We start from the raw sequence: 20,760 nt of genomic DNA, 5'->3' as shown, positions 1-20,760 counted from the left end.
AGGAGGGTTTATATCTTTTCTCATTTTTGTGATGCGAGTCTGCAGTGTACTGACCCGAGTATAAGTGGGTGGAGTGTTGCTTTCCTCTGCCGAGACAGAAATCCGTCCTCTTTCATACGCCATGTCAAAGTCTGATCTTAGACTTTTCTGTACACCTGTATAAAAGGTCAACATTTAAATGGTTTAATTATTCTTAGGTTGATCTATGTTTAAAAAGAAAAAACGAAATTGTGATGGTGCAAGCAAAGGGCAAAATATATTGTCATTTTTTAAAGGTTTTGCCTGCTTCTTTACCTGCACTGTTAAAATACATTTCTTACAAATACAAGCGTTTCTAAAACAGTAACATTAACAACTGGTCATATATGTTAAAGTGGGCAATAGGCAAACTTTTTAATATGACCAGTATACATTAGGTGTACATAGCATATTGTAGATGGATGAGCTGAACAGTTTGTGGTATCAGTGTAACACTTTAGCTAACCATTCTCTGCTGGCTTCTCAGTAATCATTCTACATTAAAACATGTTTAAAATATCAGACTGCACTGGAAGAAAGTGTCTGACTATCAGCAAAACTAAAGAACAGTAAGCCAACATAATCTGTCAATACAAGAGAAAGATCCCTCACCAGCAATGTCCACAGGCATTGAGATTGTCCTGCTAAGAGTTGGCACTGTTCCATCCTTCCCTTGTTCTCCTGTTGTGAAAAATAAATACAATTTGCAGCATTTCTAAGTCACCCCAAAGAAAATAGCACCGGAGAAGACACATGCAGGTTTCATACGCATTTTTCAGGGTCAAATTCAAGCACTTTTAAGGTCCATTTTCAAGCTTTTCCAGCACATTGCCAGAAAAACAATGTATGTTTCCATGTGGTTTGCAAACTCAAAAACGCATTTCTCTTAAAAATTAAGATGTGCAAAGAACAAATCAACTTGTTAGAGATATTCATGTACAAAACAAGAAAACTGCACCAAAAAATTTAAACAGATAACACTTTACAACAATAAGAGACAGATGTTTGTTTTTAAACACCCACGCCCAGAAAAATGGTGCCAAAAGGAGAGGAGATCAAGTTTAATCGGTTGCGACTCACTAAATTAAATTTAATCTATCTGATAAGAAACCTATTTGGTCAGATAGTTATTTTGTAGTGAATGATAATATTTACACCTCTGATGACATTTCAAAGCATTTTTACCAAGACACACACATCTGAAATTCAAGCACATTTTTTCAAACCTTGCCTAAAAAGACAATATAAAAAATTTATGAATTTTCATTGCTGTCTGTTTCAGCCACCCATACTAACCCTTCATATGAAGCTTTGAACAGATGACAAAGTTCAACCCTGTACACCTCAACATGCAGCGTTGCAAAGCAAGATTAGAAACCTATTTCTAACACTGGTGATAAGAAACCTATTTGGTCAGAGTTACTTAATCTGTATGCTGACACCCTACCTGGAGTTTCACCTTTAACAGCTGCTTCTCGGTGCTCCTCAGGTAAAGCAACCCGTCAGGCTTTCTAACACTGGGAGTTACTTAAGCTGTATTGCCATGGCAGCTGCTTCTCGGTGCTCCTCAGGTACCGTCAGGCTGCCAAAGCGTTTGCCATGGCGTACAGGACTGGTGCGAGTAGGGTGGGGTGACTGCGGTGGCAGACGTGAGGGATGCATTTCCTGTAAAAACAAGTATAAGTAGTGTATGGATGAGAGTGAGGTAGACGGTTCATTTGAGTGTGTGTTCACAAGGTGGAAAGTACAGCATGATATTAGTATTTAGGCACTGAAATCATGATAACAGCAGGATGTGCATGAGGATGAGGTCCAGGTCACAAGGGTTACAGCACTTGTGAATCTATGTTACCGGTAACTTTACTGGTTGAGTGATAACTATCATATTACAGGAATTCTGTGGACCATTTAAAAGCATTTGAATGGGCAAACACACACAAGAATTTTAGCTTTTCTGAATATATCTGTACTCCTGATACCCACACCATATTGCACACCACCAGATCACAGCTACAGCCACATACAAGCAATTCAAATTAACTGTCCTACACAGACTAATTAAACTAATTTCTAATTAAAATAGAATTTAGTGAAGCATTTTATTTCATCTGACTTCTGCTGTGATATCCTGCCAACCAGCTTCTGATGATCGTTAATTGACGTGCTCAAAACTGTCAGTGGCTCACTTTCTTCAGGCATTTCTCCCAATTCACTGAACACTGTGGTTTGTAAAGTCCCGCTAAAGAAAGGCAGTTTAAAGTCTAGCTCCATTTTCAACATCAAAGCCTTCTTAGCACATTACTCCTCGTCTTAAATATTTATATTGGCTTACATTTGATCTCAGGACTAACACCATTCTGAACTCTTTGATGAACATAATTGGGGGTTTTTTTGGGTTTTTTTTAAGGCAATTAATCAGTTTAAGACTTTCTTTCAAACTGGTGCCTTGATAAGATGAACTCACATGACTGAAGAGCTCATTGGTCAGCCCCAGATAGTTGTGCAGGGCTAGCACTGTTACTCTTTGGAGACGAACCATGATAATCTGAAATGACAGAACAGAAAGCCGGTCATTTCAAGCATGAAAGGAAAACAATTAGTTTACAGATGTCGAGCCAAGAATACAGGGTGTGGAAAACGAATCCATAAATACGACTGTAATTTTAAGCACATCTACAAAGTGAAACAAAGAATAAATATTGGGCAAAAAACCCCACAAGAACACTGAGGAATAATCAACTTTATTACAACTCACCTGTACTACTCGCACTAGACTCTCGGGATATTTCTCAAATATAGACAGGAAGGCTTCTACAGGCAAACGGAGAACAGTGGAAACCTCTGCAGCCCGTGCTGACACTGTTCTATAAGGCTTCTGGTGGCCCTGCACACAAATATCCAAAAGAATACTTTAAATTTTCTCAGTCTACCTGTATTTACAGAAGCTCTACAGGTGGTATGTTTCTAATTAGCAGTTTATTTGTTTTTTATATGTAATGACCCAAAAAAAATACTTAATTTCAATTAACACAGATTTAGAAATGAATGAAAAATAAAAAATGAATGCTGGGTTTCAACCAAATAATTAATTAAGAGTGTTGTGTAATCCCAGTGAGAAAAGGTTAAGTGAGTCAGCAGGTGAATGTGCTGTAGTATGTAGGTGTGGGCCAACACAATGACACAAAGTCATGTTATCTTATTTAGTGCTGTGTAAATGACTGTTTTGAGAACCGGGAGGGCCTGTATAAGTAGGTGTGGCACAAAGCCTTTATGTGAGGTAAGAAGTAGGTGTGACCTACTGTGATGACATCCAGAATGCTCAGGAGACTATGCACACTGTCTCCTGGGTAAACCTCTTTCACCACATTTTCTTTGCCATCCTGGAAGACAGGAGTAACGCATTCATATCCATGTACACAACCGAGTTGTTTTCTAAGAACTTATACTCAAGTTCAACTTGAGTGTGTACATAAAGATTCACACAATCAATATATATATATAGATATACACAATCAAGTATCAATATAGATAATGCCTGTACTAACATCTCCCTCAGGACTTAAAACTTGGTAAATATATCCAAACACTAACACTGGCTAAAGAAGACATGATTAGCTACAAATTTTTTAAAGCCAGTGCTCTTGTGGGTAAGCGCCTTGGTAAACCACTTTGCTGCTTGCGTACGTTTGCACAAAGTCTTTGTGCAAACTTACAAAACATACATTAAACTATAGTCATAATTAAAAACAACAGTTTATTGCATAAAACTCAGAGGTAAACATGATTAAAGGGACACAGAGCCTGCATACCGTTCCAGTAAGGCACAATTCTAGTTTTCCATCCTGAACAACATAGATGCTGCTGTCAGGCTGGCCTGGCCTGAAGACATACTCCCCTTGTTGGAACTGCAAAAACACCATGTGTTTGCACAACTCCAAGAAGAGTGGCTTCTCAAAGTGACCCAGCACCCTGTATGAAAGGACAAAAGGGAAGCTTGGGGGTTAGGAGTTACACTCAACGCAAACAGTTGCAAACACTTGGTTTGCACAAAGGATAATTAAAGTGGTCTTTCTGTTTAGTTTTGGATCTATAATATTATCAATACCTTCAGTGATGCAGTGTTTATCAAAGCAAGTTACAAAGCACTTTGCACAGAGTTAAAAAAAAATATGCAGAGGTGAATTAAATATTATAATACAGTATGTGACATGAGAATTTATCAGTTGATGGTTCAATAACAGCAGGTACAACAACAGTTGCCTCAAAGTGCTTTTTATAGTAATGTAAAGATCCTATAGTATTCTGAAGAAAACCCCAACAAATCAAATTAAGCAACCCCCTATTAGCAAGTACTATGTGACAGTGGGAAGGAAAAGCTCCCCTTTAACAGGAAGAAACCTCCAGCAAAACTGTGCTTAGGGAGGACCAAGCACCTCGATCTATGTACTCTGGACTACAGAACACAATCACACAGACATTAAACCTACCGGACATTTTTAAGCATGTAGAGCACCTCAGAGGGGAGGTGGGAATTGGCCACATCAAATTCAGTGAGGTCTGCCTCCAGCACTGAGGGAGGGGGCTCCTTAGCCTGAAGGGTGGGAACCTCCTTCTTAAAGCGCAGGATCCTACACAAGTCACATGCAGGAAGATAATAAGCAGGAAATAAGAGGAAAGCAACTGCTACATAAAGAATGTTAGTACAGTCAAAATAGCGTATGCTTGGTGAGAGTTAGCTTTCAGATGTACTTTTTGGCAATGTTGAGCATCTTCTGCTTCTTCTTTAGGCGTGGCCGTGAAGAAGAGGATGTACCCACAAGGGACGAGGTAGACTGGGAGACCTGATGAAACATAGTTTTGTTTAAATATTACTCTGCCCTTTTTTTATTATGTACTATACACTGAAACACTACAAGAATGACATATTTCTGTGTGTGAGAGCCAGCTAGAGCTTTTACACAGGCTGACTCACTTTACGCATGATCTTTCGCCCATAGAACATCACTTTGTCTCTCTTGCGGAAGCGGTATTTGGGAGCCTCCTGAGCTTCTAAGTCTGTTAAACATAACAAATGACATTACCACAGGTATAAACACTACTGACTTCATGACTATCCTTATGTGTTTTAGATGTATAGTGAGAAATGCATTTCAGCAACTACTGACTTCGAAGCTTGATCCTCCGCAAGATGAAAAAGATCAGGATGGCGATGAGGACTATGGCGATACCTGCACCAATTACCATCCCCACCATCTGAATAAAAAGGAACCAAAGAGGGAGAACGTCAGTGGCATACATTATAGTATTTACAACAGTAAAGCATTTATTTACTTGGATATTTTAATATTAAGGATTCAAGGATTCAAGGAAGTTTTATTGTCATTCTCATCGCATGTTTCCATGAGGTGGAACGAAATTACGTATCCACGGTCCCGGTTTCCATAAAAACAACAGAATGACAAGTAATAAAATAGTACTATAATCGTACTATAATATGATGCCTAAAAGGAGTACTATAATACTACTATAGTACTATAGTAGTACTTAATAGTATTAAAGACATTAACTAAAATATTACTTGGGTAAAGTATGTGTGTTTTCTAAAAAGAAAAAAAACTAAGTTGAGGCCATTAAAAACAAATAATTTTATTTTCAGTTTTTCATCATTTGTTCATTGTTATCATATATTACCAGCAGTAAACATGGTTACACCCACTTGAGATGTATTAGGTAGTTTCTGTTTCAATTTATTTCAAAGTGTACAAATCTACAGTTCCCTTACCTGTGTGACAAATTGGCTGCTGAATGAGACTTACTAAGACATGAAATCAAACTGGATGCTCACCATGTTCGTTTGTAGTTCCTCCTCCACAAAAGTCTTGATGTTATCAAACCCGTCCTAATGTAACAAGAGAAGATACAAACAGTAGAGTTAATCACAAAAGACAAACAAAACAAAATAAAAAATATTTTAGATATCGGTCCCAACCAACTACCGGCCAATAACCTGCCTCAGTACCACATGGAAGCTCCTTTAAGGCATCATAGTGGCTAATATGAACAGGCATATGGCTAAATATATGAGATGGGCACAGAAAGGAATTGGCAAGACTAGCAGAGGGGCGAAACAGCAGCTACTGGTAGAAAGAGCAATCGCAAGACAGACTGACCAACCTGTGCACCACCTGGATTGACTACATGAAGGCCTATGACTCAATGCCCCACACCTGGATCCTGGAAACCTAGAGCTGTACAAGATCAACAGGTCACTAAGAGTCTATGGATACCGACCACGGAACGGAGCAATTGTCAGCCACCTCCTCCTTACCTACATTGATGACATTAAACTGCATGCCAAGAGTGAATGAGATATTGATTCACTTATCCACACCACTAGGATTTACAGCAATGATACTGGAATGTCATTCAGACTGGAAGTGTAGTTGGATGGTGACAAAGAGAGGGAAGGTAGTCAGAACTGAAGGGATTTCACAACCAGAAAGCAGCATTGCAGACAATGAGGACAGCTACAAGTACCTGGGAATCCCACAGGCAAATGGAAGCCATGAGAAGGATGATAGGAAAACCACAACTAAAAAAAAATACTTGCAGAGAGTAAGGCAAGTCCTGAGGAGTCAGCTGAATGGGAAGAAGACGATCCAGGCAATCAATACCTACACCCTGCGAGAGATTAGATACCCTGTTGGGATACTAAGCTGGCCAAAGGAGGAGACGGAAGCCATGGCCATCAAGATAAGGAAGCTCATTAGCATGCATGGAGGGTTTCACCCCAAATCCAGCACCCTGCGACTTTATGCTAAGCAAAAAAAAAAAAAAAAAAAAAAAAAAGGCTGGGGACTAGTGAGCTTCAGGACCACTATCCGGGTTGAGACAACAAACATCCATGATGACTGCCTGCTTAGTAAATACCTCAGTCAGCAGAAACACAAGAAAGAAGAGGAGCAAGGACAAGAACCATGATGGAAGGATGGGCCCCTGGATGGTATGTACCACCAGCAGATAGAGGAAGTGGCTGGCATCCAGAAATCCTACCAGTGGCTGGACAGAGCTAGACTGAAAGACAGCACGGAGGCACTAATCATGGCAGCACAGGAACAAGCTCTGAGGACAAGCTCCATAAAGGCTGGGGTCTATCACACCAGGTAAGACCCCAGGTGCGGGCTGTGTAAAGATGCCCCTTACAATCCAGCATATAACAGCAGGGTGCAAGATGCTAGCAGGCAGGGCATACATGGAACGCCATAACCAAGTGCCGAGATGGGATTTTTATTTTTTTAAATCATCTCCTAGTACGAAGCCCGGGCCTGCAGGCACTGGAATGTGAGAATGCGGAATTTGCCCTTGCGGAAGGACTGTCTAATGCACATGAAACAACAGTCAAAGGAGATGAGAATGCAGTAACTCATCTGATCCTCTTCACACTTTGCCCTTACCATGTTTCACACGGTTACAATCTGATTACCACACAGAGTTTCACAGTTCTTGATACTATTAATAGACTCGGGATTTCAGATATAAAATTACTGGGCTCCCAGGCAATATATTTTGGCTTTTCTTCCAACTAAGGAAATCTTTATTACTTCAATTAAGTAATATCAAACTCAGCACTTACTTTTTAAATAAAGACTGTCAGTTCAAAGAGTTTGAAAAGAGTGCAAAGATCTTGTGGCCAAGATAGGCTTCTTTATGTGTGTGTGACACTAACAATCCATCAGATACCATATTGCAAGAGTAAGTGTAATAGGTGCTTTAGCTGACAGCCAGACAGTAAGACTGCATGTCCGTTATCAGTCATTATTGATTACTGTATGTTTAGCTAAGGGTTATTAAGCAGTAAATGTCTTAAGCTGGACACGTCACTTTGATAGTGGAAATTAGAGACGGTAAGTGCATGGACAGCATGTGCACATGAAAATGCACTACACCTGCAGACTTAGAATAAGAGTTCAAAATATAGTTTAGAAATCAGTGAGTTGAGTGTGGAAAGTGTACATGCATGTGCATTTGTCTCAAAATGACAACCAGGACAGATCTGTCACTGTGCATGCATGAAAAACCATATCCAGCTTTAAAAAAATAGAAAAAGAGTGGCTTAGTCTACACACTCTAAAGCTAACTTTGTTTCAAATGAAAGCTCAAATTGTGCACCGCTAGGGTGGTCAAGAATGACCGAGCTAAAGTCCTGTGAGATTTCCAGATACAGACAGACAAACTGGTGATGGCTAACCAACCAGACATGATAGTGGTGGACAAGCAGATGCCTCTAGTGATGTAAACGTAGTCTACACACTCTAAAGCTAACTTTGTTTCAAATGAAAGCTCAAATTCTGCACTAACTGGGAAGTTTTAACTTTAAAATCAGAAGTAGAGAGAAGTAGAACATGAAAAGTAACCTTTTCAGCTCATTATACATGAGGTAAAAGTCAGCAAAATTTCCCCAGTCAAAAGTGATGTCAGTAGGACAGAAGCTGCAGTATAAATGGATGGTGCATTCATGGACAAAAGTGGTTCAGTTACACCCTCTCTTACAAAGCAAGAAATGTCAACCATATTATTGCAAGGACGAAAGCAAACGTACGTGCCTTTGTTTTTAAATGCACTAAGTTTACTCAGCAAGTAAACATAAATTCATGTTTAACTACACAAGTAATGCTGTTCTGAATAGAGGTTCAAAATATTTCTAGAAGTGGATTTATGCTTCCGCTTTAAATGCAATGTAGTTATATCATAACTGCAAACCTTTCCGAAACACTATATTCATGGAAAAATGCAGTGCTGTGATAAAAAAAAAAAAAAAAAAAAAAAAGATAAGTAATGTAATTTGCTCGTTTGCTGAGGTGCTGAGGACGACGACAAGTTTTAAATGGACACCTGTTTCAAGGTCTCTTTCTAAAACCTAAAAGTCAGCTTTTCATATTTTTGTAAGCACAAAGTTATGTGCTAATACAAGTCACCAGCACACCGTTTTCTACTGGCAGATTGCTGTGGCTTATGTTAATGACCTTGAAGCCTGTTTCCACATTAGGATTGTGAAAGACTGTCCATCCGCTGAAACAAGGACACGTATACAAATAAATACTGTAGTCAAAACCAACCTCTTGGCTGTGACCTTGACCCTCTTGTTCGGAGGTACTCTGTCCCATTGTAACCCTGTTTCTTCATAGGGATGGTCCATCAACAGCCACTGAGAACAAAGATAGATAAGCATACTCAACAGAAAGCTATTTTGACATGGCACGGTATGAAAAACACAGATACAAACTTTAAAATTATGGAGAGGCAAATTCTATTTAGCTGCTTAATTGTCAGGGGAATGCTCTTGTGCATGTTGGCTCATTGTCATGCCTGTGATTTTTCCTGCTAACACAAGTCAAAAATATCTCTTAGGCTGATCTAAGGAGGATGATCATTCATGAGCCAACATGTTTAGCAAAGCAAAGTTTTTCCTGACATTAAACTGGCATTCATGGAGAATACCAGTTTAATGTAACTTGTTGAAACTCAACATAAAGCATTCTTTGACATGTTACAGTTTGGTAGTCTATGCTGCCCAGCTGAGTGAGAAAAACACAGTTTGCACTATCAGGAGTATGAGTGTTACTTTGGACGTGCATCCACACAAACAAATTAAATAGTTCACAGCTGCAGAAAAAAAAAAAATAGTGGGGCAGAACGAGCAAATGTAGTTCAAAGACAAAGAAGTTGTTAGCACACACAGTTGCATAAGTGAAGAAGATTTCTCAGTCCCTAACTAAAGTTTATGGATTAGCTGTCTAACTGCATCTATTCTTGAAAAATCGCTTCAACTGCACAGAAGAAAAGGGATCCAAAAATTTGCATCCTACAACAGCATATTGCTGAGATCACTGGTCCAGGCCTTTGTCTTAGTTACACAGAAACACGGCAGGCTTGCTAGATAACAGATAAACGACTACACAGGTAGTAACTCATTCCCCCCTTTTCACCTTTTTATCCTTTCCCATTCATCCAAATAGGAATGATTTTCTTGTTGTTCCACTAAATTTGTGCCATTTTTAATGGGACATTACACGATGATGAAATTAAAAAAAAAAAAAAAATCAAAAAGGCAGAAAGGCTGGTTGACAACAGCTTTGTGTTTGTTGGGTTTCTCCAAAAGTTGAATCTGTTCATCTGGACGTAGCGTTTTGTGGGAGAAACGTTTCGTCACTCATCCAAGTGACTTCTTCAGTCTCAGCTGACTGCAGGTTTCCCCAAACCTTATAAACAGTACATTTGCATAATGACTGAAACCAGCCCACTGAAGGAACAATGGGCTGTGAGGTCAGTTCCTTAATCATAATTGTGCAAATTCCCATGACCATTGATCAACAATCACTGACCAAAACCCACTGATCAAAGAACACTGATCAATGGCCATGAGTACCATTCACAGAGAGTTGGGGAATGGCTGCAATCACAGCATTGTAAGATGGCGAAAGATGTACCCTTAGGCCCTTAGGTACACATCCTGGACAGGGAAGAACGCTGGTTTGAGCGCGGAGTCAAGGAGGCCATTTACGTGAAAAGGGAAAGACCATCTCTGAATCGAGGAGGGGGCCTAAGGGTACATCTTTCGCCATCTTACAGTGCTGTGATTGCAGCCATTCCCCAACTCTCTGTGAATGGTACTCATGGCCATTGATCAGTGTTCTTTGATCAGTGGGTTTTGGTCAGTGATTGTTGATCAATGGTCATGGGAATTTGCATAATATGATTAAGGAACTGACCTCACAGCCCATTGTTCCTTCAGTGGACTGGTTTCAGTCATTATGCAAATGTACTGTTTATAAGGTTTGGGGAAACCTGCAGTCAGCTGAGACTGAAGAAGTCACTTGGATGAGTGATTTAAACGCTTTCTCCCACAAAACGCTACGTCCAGATGAACAGATTCAACTTTTGGAGATTTACTTTCCTGGATGATTGAGAATGCATCAAGACGTTTGCTGGGTTTGTATCTTAGTTTTTGTGTGTTTACAAGTGACTGCATAAGTGTAGAGGCTTTTGTTGTTTTCTTTTTATTCTTTTGCACATATAATTTTCCTTTAACCACTGCCATTGTACACTGTAGTATTTTACCTCCCCAGAGAGATACACACTGAGCAGTAAGAGATGTACAAGTTTATCCAGGCACATACCACCTAACTGCCCACGTCTGCCAGAGTACAGACAGATTCAGCTGACACAGGCATTTATTCTATAGCAAAAACAACAAGCCTCACTGTCTACAGACAAATAAATAGCAAAGCTGACTGAGGTCAACCGATTACCCACTCTAACTCTAAAGCCTCGAGCAGAAAGTGATGCTGGAGGTTAAACAAGCAGATTCTATGTTTGCTAAGGGCATACAAATTAGGCTGCTGCACAAAGAGGAAGATGCCTATAAAGAAGCAAGCATCTTATGGCTAAGAAAAGACATTACAATAACAATGCTGACCCTTTTTTCTGTTTTATAAAATCCTTGGTTATTGGACAGTGGAAGTTATTGGAAGTTTTGAGAAAACGAAAAAGAAAATATCTTTATATCTTAACAAATTATAAAATATATTGATAATTTTTAATGTGACTGATTCAGGACTATAAAAACAATTTTGAAATACCAAAGCCTTTTATTATTTTCCATAATAATAAAGAGCTGCAACACATTTTGTTTATATTGAAACGCTAGCATTAGTAAATCATCCTAACTGAGAATGACTGGGTTTTTTTGTTTGTTTGTTTTGGATTCCTACTTGAAAAAATAAATAAATTAGACACTCAACACACCTTTAAACTGAGTTTGGATTATATTTTTCTACAAATACAGACTGTTAAAATTTGCGCAACACACAGCATGTTTCGATGTTACCAGCAATTGCCTAAAAGTTTAGACAGGATGTATACAACATAAACTACAATCAGCAGCAGCTTTCTCCTGTGTGATTGGTGACAGAGAGAGAGAGAGAGAGAGAGAGAGAGAGAGAGGGGGGGGGCTGGATGCATGGATGAAATTCAATCTGTGAAAAACAGAGTGGAGTGTTGTGTTACATGAAGTAACCCTGTGCATCATAAACAAAACCACAGAGCAGGATGCTGCTGCAAAGGACCCACAGAGCTACAACACCACATAGGAACATCTTTAGCATTTCCTACCATAAGGCACAAATCTTGGGTCCTGACATTTATCTGGATGTTACTTTGACATATACCAGCCACCAAAACCTTGCTGCAGACCAAGCACACCCCCACGTGCCCTCCATACTGAAAACAACTACTCAAGAACTGGAGGAACACAACAAAGGATGCCATGGTAACCTGGCCTAATGAAAGAAAGGACAAATAGGCGAGCTAAGAATGGACTGATAAAGTAGTCCCATGTGTTGCAAAATCTTTTTTCTGCCTCTGTTGAAGCAACCAGTGCATCAAACCTTGCGTAAATCCATACAAAATAAAAACTGAAACTTAGAGTTACACTTGACATTTCACTCAGCATAGTTTTAAGTGTGGCAATAGCACCTTTAAGAAGAGTACAGGATGGTAGACCCAAAGGAGATAGTATCCAGCCTCTAGCCTCCAAGCAGTGCCCCTCTCCATGCAGCTCTACTCCTATTGTTCTCTAGGAACAATGAAGCCAGTGTTTAACCCACCATACACGGTCTGACCTGGACTAACTGTTAACAGAGTACCGACTATACCATGGGATTCATGGTAACAATAACAAGAGTTTGGGCTTTCAAGGTCTTGTGATGTGTATGGTTGGAAACTCTGACACATGATAAAAAGATTCCAAAATGGACTGCACTATCACTATGTATCTTAATGGTTAAATTGTATTTAATATAATTAGGAGGTTTTCTGTTAAACTGTGGACATGCTAACCAGGTGCAGGAAAGTTACACGTGACTGTGAATTTTGTTCAAAAACTGTTCATCAGCTGCGCGGCTTTATGTTCACATTAGCCTTATTGTGCTCTGTCCAGAGCCTGTAAACATCAATATGATATTAAATTACACTCCTGCTCTTCAGGGGGCGTCTTCTGACTACATCACTGCCCACTGTGTGAGGATGACATTAGCTCGTGTTTCCATCCAGCTAAAACTGCTCTCCATAATTTGCGCCCGAAGCGGCGCTGGTTTGCTGACTCTGGTTGTTTGGTTGCGTTGTAAACAGACCATGGTGGTGAGGATTCACCTTCAGTACATTACAAAAAAGTGGAGTTTTTACAGTAAGCTTGTACGACATTTAGGTAGCTAGTACACACCAGAAGATGGTGTTTTTATTTTATTTTTTTGTCGCAGTAGTGTACCGTTAGCTAGCAAACATTCACATGAAGCATGAAACCAATCCCGAAGACGACAGTGGCTACACAGATTAGATTATAGTTAGGCCTCATTTAGTTCTTTCAACTTGGAGAAACGTTTATTATGATATTGCTAAGTATTAGGACACAGCCAATAAGCTGAAAGTAGAAAAATCTTTGCTACCTTCAAGGCAGAGGGCACCTGACAGATTATTGTCACGGGATAATGTTAGCTAGCTGTCGTTGCTGGTTTTCTCCGGCCATCATTAATGACTTGGGGGTGCAATAACTTCTAACCACCGTAAATACGATAACGGGCTTGGATTTACAGTTCGTCTTTTTCTGACCTCCAAAAGAGCAATGAGACAGAGCTATAATGTTAACATTACTGACACAGTTGAAGAGCTATCTCTGGTTTTCACTACTATCATTAAGTAAAATTATACAGTCGTCTACTAATACATATACCAAACTCATCTCTTTAAATAATATAAGTATAAAAGGATTTACCTAAGCTGATACACTCCGGTCAATCGTCACGTACAGTCAAGTGAAACACAACGGAAATCATCCTCAACGTAGCCCCTCCTCTTTTACGTCCACTAGACCTCCGACCAATCAAGATTGGAGATGTTGTCAAGTCGGCCCAATTAAAATACAAGACTGGGCGCTGTCCCAGATCTCCCGCCCACATTTATGTAAATAGAAATTCTGTGTCCAATGAGAATTTAGAATAACTAACCAGGAGACCCGTGATTGGATAATATTTGGAGTGATTGACAATAAGTTAACGATCACTGGCCTTTACCGCGGGATACCGCTACACCGTTAAGAATGATACAAGTGTTAATAAAACAATCAAACCTCAATTAGTTCCTCACATGTCCACGTCACTTCCATTACGTTTAAATCTGTCATCAGCCATATGTCATTTTCGGGAAATCGCTCTCTGTTTTGACATTACAATATAGTACCTCATGTCGAAACAAGACGGCAGTTATTTTCACCCAATACCTTGTACTGCAAGTAAAACTGAAGCAATGTTGCCCCCTCGTGGGAAGTACCTGCAATTTAACAAAGTGCTACTTTAAGAGAGACAAAATTCACATCTTTTTTCCACACACTAATAAAACAATGAAGACAGCAAAGGTTCTTCCTTAGAATACATAATCTTTATTGTGAGGTCAGTGTCAAGTAATGAAATTACAGTTCTGCAATGGGCTTATGGGGCCAGTACGGGTGTTTGACCTTGTCCAACTTTGTCTCGGGGAAGACACTGTTGAGGTCCTCGATGGTCATCTGATCGAAGGGGATCATGTTCTTAAATTTAGCCAACTGAAAACACACAAAGCAGAAAAGAAGTTTTTAAACACCATAACACACTCATGGTGCATTTCAGCAAATAAGCCAACTACTGTCTCACCTCTTCTTCATACTGAGCAATGCGGGCCTTGGATCCTTCAGTGTAGGCTTGTGCACTTTTGTTCTGTTAGAGATGAGTGAAATTATGAATTTGAAAGAGCAAAAAGAAGAAGAGATTTGGGATGCAGCTCCCTCTGTTTTAAATGTCAATTTGTGTTTAAACAATTTTGTGACCTTTCGAAAATTCTTTGCACATTTACAATTCTTATTATTAAAAGATATACACATGGTATGGCTGCCAATTCTTGTTTCATCATTACAGTTTCAAGATAAAAATGTTCTTACTTTCAAGCTAAACATGCAAATACATTAATTTGTTTGATGCAGCCACTTACAGCCTCAGCCTCCTGCGCATTGATGGTGCTTGTCTGTGTGTCAGTGGGCTCAGGAATCTGCAGCGCTTTAAACTGTGTGAAGGAAGAATAAAAGTGTCACCACTGAGATGTAAAAGACAGAATTTAATAACACACAAAACAAAACAAAACAAAAAAACACTTTCTAAAAGTAGTGGGTCCTGACTCGTTTTCGTGATCTGTTAACTCAGTTTTATGTAAAAGAAAGTTTTCAAAATACTCTATGCTGTGAAAAACTAAGTACACTATTGATTGAATAGCCTGTAGAGCCACCTTATTAGTAATAAGCTGAAGTAATCATTTTACATTTGTTAATGCACAATTCTCTTAATGTCCCACTGACAGCATTTTGATCATTTTGAGGTCTGTACTTTGACTGGGTCACTCCAAAGCCTTGATTTTTTTCACATGGCCTCATGTTTGACTCCAGAATACTTTGGTAAACACTCGATGACTGTAAGACATCCAGATCCTGTGGCACCAAAGCAAGTCCATATCATTAGCCCTCCACAGTTGGTATGAGGCATTTGTGTTGATGTGCTGTGTTTTGTTTTTGGTAAATGTGGAACTGTAAATTATGGCCAAACATCTCCACTTTGGTTTCCTCTGTGTAAAGACAGGAGTCATGTGGTTTGTTACGATGCAACTTTCCAAACTGAGCTGTTCTTTTCAGAGAGAAGAGTTTTTCTCCTGGCAGCCTTTCCAAATAAACCATAGTTTTTTGGTCTTTTTCTAACTGTACTGTCATGAACTTTAACATGTAAACATGCTAACTGAGGCCTGTAGAGTCTGACATGTAGCTGTTGGGCTTTTTGCGGTTTCTCTAAGCACTGCACAGTCTGAACATAGAGTGAATTTCCTGGTCCACTCCTGGGAAGATAGTATGATTGTGTTAATATGACACTGAAGTTTTAAAACTGTTCAAACTTCTGCTTTTATTGAGGTTTTGGAGATATGTGGCCACCAACCATGTGACTTAACTTGTGACAATGCAGAGTCCAGTAAATAAGGCTCCAATCACACAGATCTAAAGACTGGTCTGCTGACCATTTGGCAAGCACCAGTGCCCTACCAGGTATAAGTGGTTGCTGGAAGTTGACTGCTGTCACTGGGAAAATGACTGCGCATGATGTATGAGAAATCTCAATAGAGGTGTTCACACTTGTTAATGATTGGTTAATCAAGCGCATTTGATTATACTCTATAAATTTGTCAACAAAATATTTTCAGTACAATCAAAATTTCTCCTGTGCAATAACTGAATATTTATTTTATTATTGTTTTTAAATATGTACCACTGACTTTATATTTATTTATTTATTTATTATACTTGCCTCTTTTTAAACTTTGTGCTGATGTTTTTTTATGTCTTTATGTGAGTTGGTGCTACGTAATTTTGTTCTGCATTGTGTCTTTGAGGTTAAAGCGCCTTGAGGCGACTGTTGTTATGATTTGGCGCTATATAAATAAAACTGAATTGAATTGAATTTGAGGTAATGCTGAGTGAAAGTAAATCTTGAATTTTGAATTAGCAGCACCTGACTGCCAATTACTCTCTTAATTTCAATGGAAGTTGTAAGGGTGTACTTAATTTTTCACAGGGATACATGGAGTTGTGTGAAAACTAATTTGATTGTACAGCCACTGTACATTCTTTCATAAAATGAAAACACAATTTTAATTATGTGGAAAATTTTCAGAACTGCTAGACACAACATTAAAAATGCCACTAACAACATTTTTTAAAATGGCATTCCACACATGCTCTATTTGACTAATAACCTGCTGAGAAAAGCTCACCTTTTTCTCAAACTCATCAACCATCCCGGCTTTGGCCACTGCACTCCTGTAGAAGTTCCAGTCAATAGCCACAGGCTTTTCTGGCAGGGAGGCTAGCCTGGTAGGGAGGAGAAAAGCAAAAGAGAAAACCAAGTAGATGATATTTAAGATGCAAAGAGCAAATAAAATGGACAACAGAACTGTTCACAAGTTGATACAAATGTAAAATTCAGTGATGATGCTTCTAGGAGACAAATTAATGCAACCGCACACTTTAATTATGATAACATGGGATAAATTCATTATGATAACGATGGGATAAATTAAAGTCTGCAAAGAATAATGTGACAGCCGCATAATTTTCTATTAAATCTCTAACATAAATTTATTCATTAACTTGACGTCATGCAGTTACTAAGGCGATGCTTTCTTTTTCTCTGATGTTTTTATAATCACTGGAAACCAAAATAATAACTGAGATTAAAACTAAATTATTTACCCAGGCCTTAGTCTGCAGGTTATACAAGATGACATGTCTTATAATGGGCAGATTCAACTTGATCAATCTGTTTTCCACTGGCTGGGTGACCCAGTCACTGTTATTGCTGTTCTCCATATCATTAAGCCATGTCTTAAAAAGAGTTTCTTGTTCCAACACATTCCAACTCCTTAAGCCTCCCACAAACACACACTTGGCCCTCTCTACTACCACAAATAGAATGTAATTATGCAGGAAACATTGCAGTTTAAATAATACCTCCTAGTGTACTACAGTCAGTTGTTTTGTACTACTGATCCTTGCAGCATCAGTAGCGTACAATGTTTACAAGATGAGCCCTTCAAGCAGCAATAATTAAGATAAATATCTACCATTTGCACCATTTGCTGCGTTCTTTTGAAAGCAGAAAATATCTTCCCACAATAAAGCACTGACTTTGACCAAAGCTAACAAATTTATTTCTACTAAGGCTACAACGATTGATTGATTCAATTATAAAACTTTCTCGACAAACATTCGATGCTTCGTTTAACACTCTGTAGCGCGCTACTGTCGCCATGGAAAAGTGATGCACATTTGCCACTAAAAACATATTCAGAAGCAGCATGTGAATAAAAGGTTTGACAACATTAAGCCCAGTTTTAAACAAAAACACTGATAACACAATGGCAGCAGTGATGACGATGCTGGCCCAGTTTAACGTGGAGCCAGAGTGTGTTTACGCACCACAAAGAGGCGGAGCTGTTACCATCACGGTGAGCTCAGGTTTAGTGAAAGAAAACATGTTTTATAACATCCAAAAGATCTGCCCAGTTCCTGTAATCACCCTTAAATCCTTTACCGGGAAAACCTAGCAGGAGTGCTTCATCAAAGCATGTGATCAACACACTCTGATGTGAAGAAAAGCTCCATCCACATTAGGGCTGCCACAAACGATTATTTTGATAGTCGACTAGTCACCGATTATTTTTGCGATTAGTCGACTAATCAGATCATGCATCGATTGGACGTAAAACGTACAGCTTGAAAATATGTTAAACGTTTATTTTGTGACCCAGAAAGAATAATAAGAGTAATATTAAAACTAACTAGCTGCCGCCATTGTTGACAACTGCGCTGGGCCGCACTATGAATTCTGGGACACAGCTTCTTCTTCTTCGGGGTTTAACGGCAGCTGGCATCCTTTACATGCACTGCTGCCATCTTCTGTTTCAGTCCGTTATTACACTTTTAAATCCTACTACTTATTCCTGCGTCTTTTGTGATCTTACAAAGCTTCAAACGACGCGTCGACTATTAAATCAGTCGTCGACGATTTTGATAGTCGACGTAATCGTGACTAGTCGACTAATCGTGGCAGCTCTAATCCACATACGTTTGTTTTACACTGGGAAAAATCTCCAGTAATCCTCCAGAAGTTGAATTAAAACATACAGATGACCTGTTAACTTAATCTGATTATCGAGAGTTTACTTGATTGGGTAATCGACAGATCAGTCGATTACTAAAATAATTGATAGCTGCAGCCCTAATTTCCACACACTGGAGATGATGATGTATAACATAATGAGAGGTGTATATCATACTTGGCAGAGATGCCATCACTGCGAGTCTTCAGTGCATTGAACATGCCACGCTGGTTGGGTGGAACTCGCTCGGCAAATGCCACCCAGTCAATGGCCTTCAGGGCTACACGACGGCCTGCCATCTTGACTGTCTGAAATCAGAAAGGACACATTTATTAACACATATTATTTTATTATTATTATTATTTTTTTAAGTATTGAATTAAAATGTCGACAATCATCTAGACAAATCTTGTCAACATGTGTTTTGGTCAATATTTAGTTTGGTGTTGAGAAACAAACAGAAAACAGTAAAATCATCTGTTGATGAGGAGGATACCTTCATGAATGGTTTGAGGCACCACAATGAGAAGACTACTTTTATTTTACTACTGGATTTCAAAACTTACGCAAGCATCATACAGAAAAATCATCTGAGAACCTTGCCTTTCACTCCTTCTGTCAAACATTACCACCAACCCTGCACACTGTCTGTTGCTTTGGTTGGTTGACCCCAGGTATTTAAGATTCACTAATTCGTTAGACTAAAGTCAGAATAAACTTAAATATGTAAGCCTAAAATTTTCAGATACATTTGCATCACGTAGGTTAAACATAAGGACAAGTGAAAGGCATATTCGTCGCTCAAAAAATAAAGTATGAATGTATATGATTAAGGAGCGAACCGGTATACAATTATTTTCATGTTTCCTTAATTTATGCTTGCATACTGTGCGTGGCATTCAGTGAATAAAAGCCGATTGAATGGAAAATGTAAAATATAAAATTGACTGTCTAGTGATTGCAGCATATGGAAAGACATCTGCTTTTACATGAAACTGAAAGATGAGGAGTATCCTTCGTTGTTAAATGAAATAACTTTCAGACACAGTAAATATATATTACATGTTCACTTTCAAGTTTATGTACGCCGAGATGTAAATAAAGTACTTCAACTCAATGTCCTCATTTCGCTGGACCCAGAGGTCCAGAGTTTCTCCTGGACCTCTGGGTCACGGTCAGACAATATGAAGCCTGTTGAAGCTAAATAATTGTTGTGTCTTGATGAAATACACCCAAGTTATTCGTAGCGCGTTTTATATTTTTTAAAGATAGTTGCAGTGGCACCGTCTGTGACATTTTGCTCAATTTAAACCCTGTAAACCGGCCAAAGGTAGCTAACTCTGTTAGCTTGCTAGCCAAGGTCAGAGGACTCCGTCTATGACGCCGGGACTTTGACAAAATACGAATGTGGCCGGTCAGGCTACTTTTCCATCTTCCATCCACCGACACATGCATGATCCCAACTAACCATTATTTAAGAAATTATTATCAGATATTCTTTCAATCAGTCACCCCTGCTCTGTACTCACCTCGCTGCAGTGTTGTCTGTGACAGGACGGACCAACGGAAGAGCCTTCTTCATCAGCGCCTTGAGCCGCAAATTGGCGTCACCGCCCTCTGCTGGACAGGCTGAGAAATCACAGCCTGCGTTCACGCGTTCCTTTTTCTTTCCTTTTTTTTCCTTTGAAAACTTTCGCAATTATGCGATCCAGCTTCTGTAAGCCAACTTTGGGACTGTGGGCTTTAACAGTGAGCAATTATTAAATAAATAAACCCTAAATCTCACTAACTCTAAGTCTCTTGTTTCTTTTTCTTTTTTGTAAAAAAAAAAAAGAAAAGAAAAAAGAAAAAAGGAGGGTCTAGCTAATTTAATTGGAGGCAGATTAACAAGAACAAATTAAAAACTGAAGAAAAACGGGAACTTTTGAGGGTTTGAATCAATTATAGGGGAAATGTGTCTAT

General features: G+C 39.0%; 2 protein-coding genes across 4 annotated transcripts in view; both read right to left on the bottom strand.

Moving 5' to 3' along the window:
- The window catches only part of pnpla6 (patatin-like phospholipase domain containing 6), a 31,214-nt gene extending 17,286 nt beyond the window's left edge, over positions 1-13,928 (bottom strand). For 2 of the 3 annotated variants that reach the window (XM_039613295.1, XM_039613294.1), the window contains exons 1-15: positions 13,847-13,928; positions 9,135-9,223; positions 5,864-5,917; positions 5,184-5,271; positions 4,991-5,073; positions 4,768-4,859; positions 4,506-4,646; positions 3,828-3,987; positions 3,318-3,398; positions 2,774-2,902; positions 2,483-2,563; positions 1,585-1,683; positions 1,466-1,502; positions 631-699; positions 55-155 (exon numbers count right to left, since the gene is read on the bottom strand). In XM_039613295.1, the coding sequence (XP_039469229.1) occupies positions 55-155; positions 631-699; positions 1,466-1,502; positions 1,585-1,683; positions 2,483-2,563; positions 2,774-2,902; positions 3,318-3,398; positions 3,828-3,987; positions 4,506-4,646; positions 4,768-4,859; positions 4,991-5,073; positions 5,184-5,271; positions 5,864-5,917; positions 9,135-9,182 (1,263 nt within the window). In that variant the 5' untranslated portion in view covers positions 9,183-9,223; positions 13,847-13,928. The remainder of the gene's footprint in view (positions 1-54; positions 156-630; positions 700-1,465; positions 1,503-1,584; positions 1,684-2,482; positions 2,564-2,773; positions 2,903-3,317; positions 3,399-3,827; positions 3,988-4,505; positions 4,647-4,767; positions 4,860-4,990; positions 5,074-5,183; positions 5,272-5,863; positions 5,918-9,134; positions 9,224-13,846) is intronic. The other variant, XM_039613296.1, reaches the window with a different exon arrangement.
- Positions 13,929-14,486: 558 nt separating this feature from the next.
- LOC116310561 (ATP synthase subunit d, mitochondrial-like) lies at positions 14,487-20,439 on the bottom strand. Its single transcript, XM_031727403.2, has 6 exons — positions 20,328-20,439; positions 18,976-19,106; positions 16,912-17,008; positions 15,094-15,165; positions 14,760-14,822; positions 14,487-14,671 (listed from the first exon to the last, which is right to left on the bottom strand). Exons 2-6 carry the CDS (start codon positions 19,095-19,097, stop codon positions 14,540-14,542), a joined length of 486 nt encoding a protein of 161 aa, XP_031583263.1. The 5' UTR covers positions 19,098-19,106; positions 20,328-20,439; the 3' UTR covers positions 14,487-14,539.
- Positions 20,440-20,760: the final 321 nt, after the last annotated feature.

This window comes from Oreochromis aureus, linkage group 6, assembly GCF_013358895.1.
Source record: "Oreochromis aureus strain Israel breed Guangdong linkage group 6, ZZ_aureus, whole genome shotgun sequence".
Classification (NCBI taxonomy): domain Eukaryota; kingdom Metazoa; phylum Chordata; class Actinopteri; order Cichliformes; family Cichlidae; genus Oreochromis; species Oreochromis aureus.
This window is presented reverse-complemented; position numbering and strand designations above follow the sequence as displayed.

Bases quoted from the DNA above. Each gene is read 5' to 3' on its own strand.
- LOC116310561 (XM_031727403.2), bottom strand. From the start codon at position 19,097: ATGGCAGGCCGTCGTGTAGCCCTGAAGGCCATTGACTGGGTGGCATTT. The intron at 17,009-18,975 runs GTATGATATACA...CCTCCCTACCAG, and splicing joins AGTGATGGCATCTCTGCCAA to GCTAGCCTCCCTGCCAGAAA. The intron at 14,823-15,093 runs GTAAGTGGCTGC...CATCTCTAACAG, and splicing joins ATGCGCAGGAGGCTGAGGCT to AACAAAAGTGCACAAGCCTA.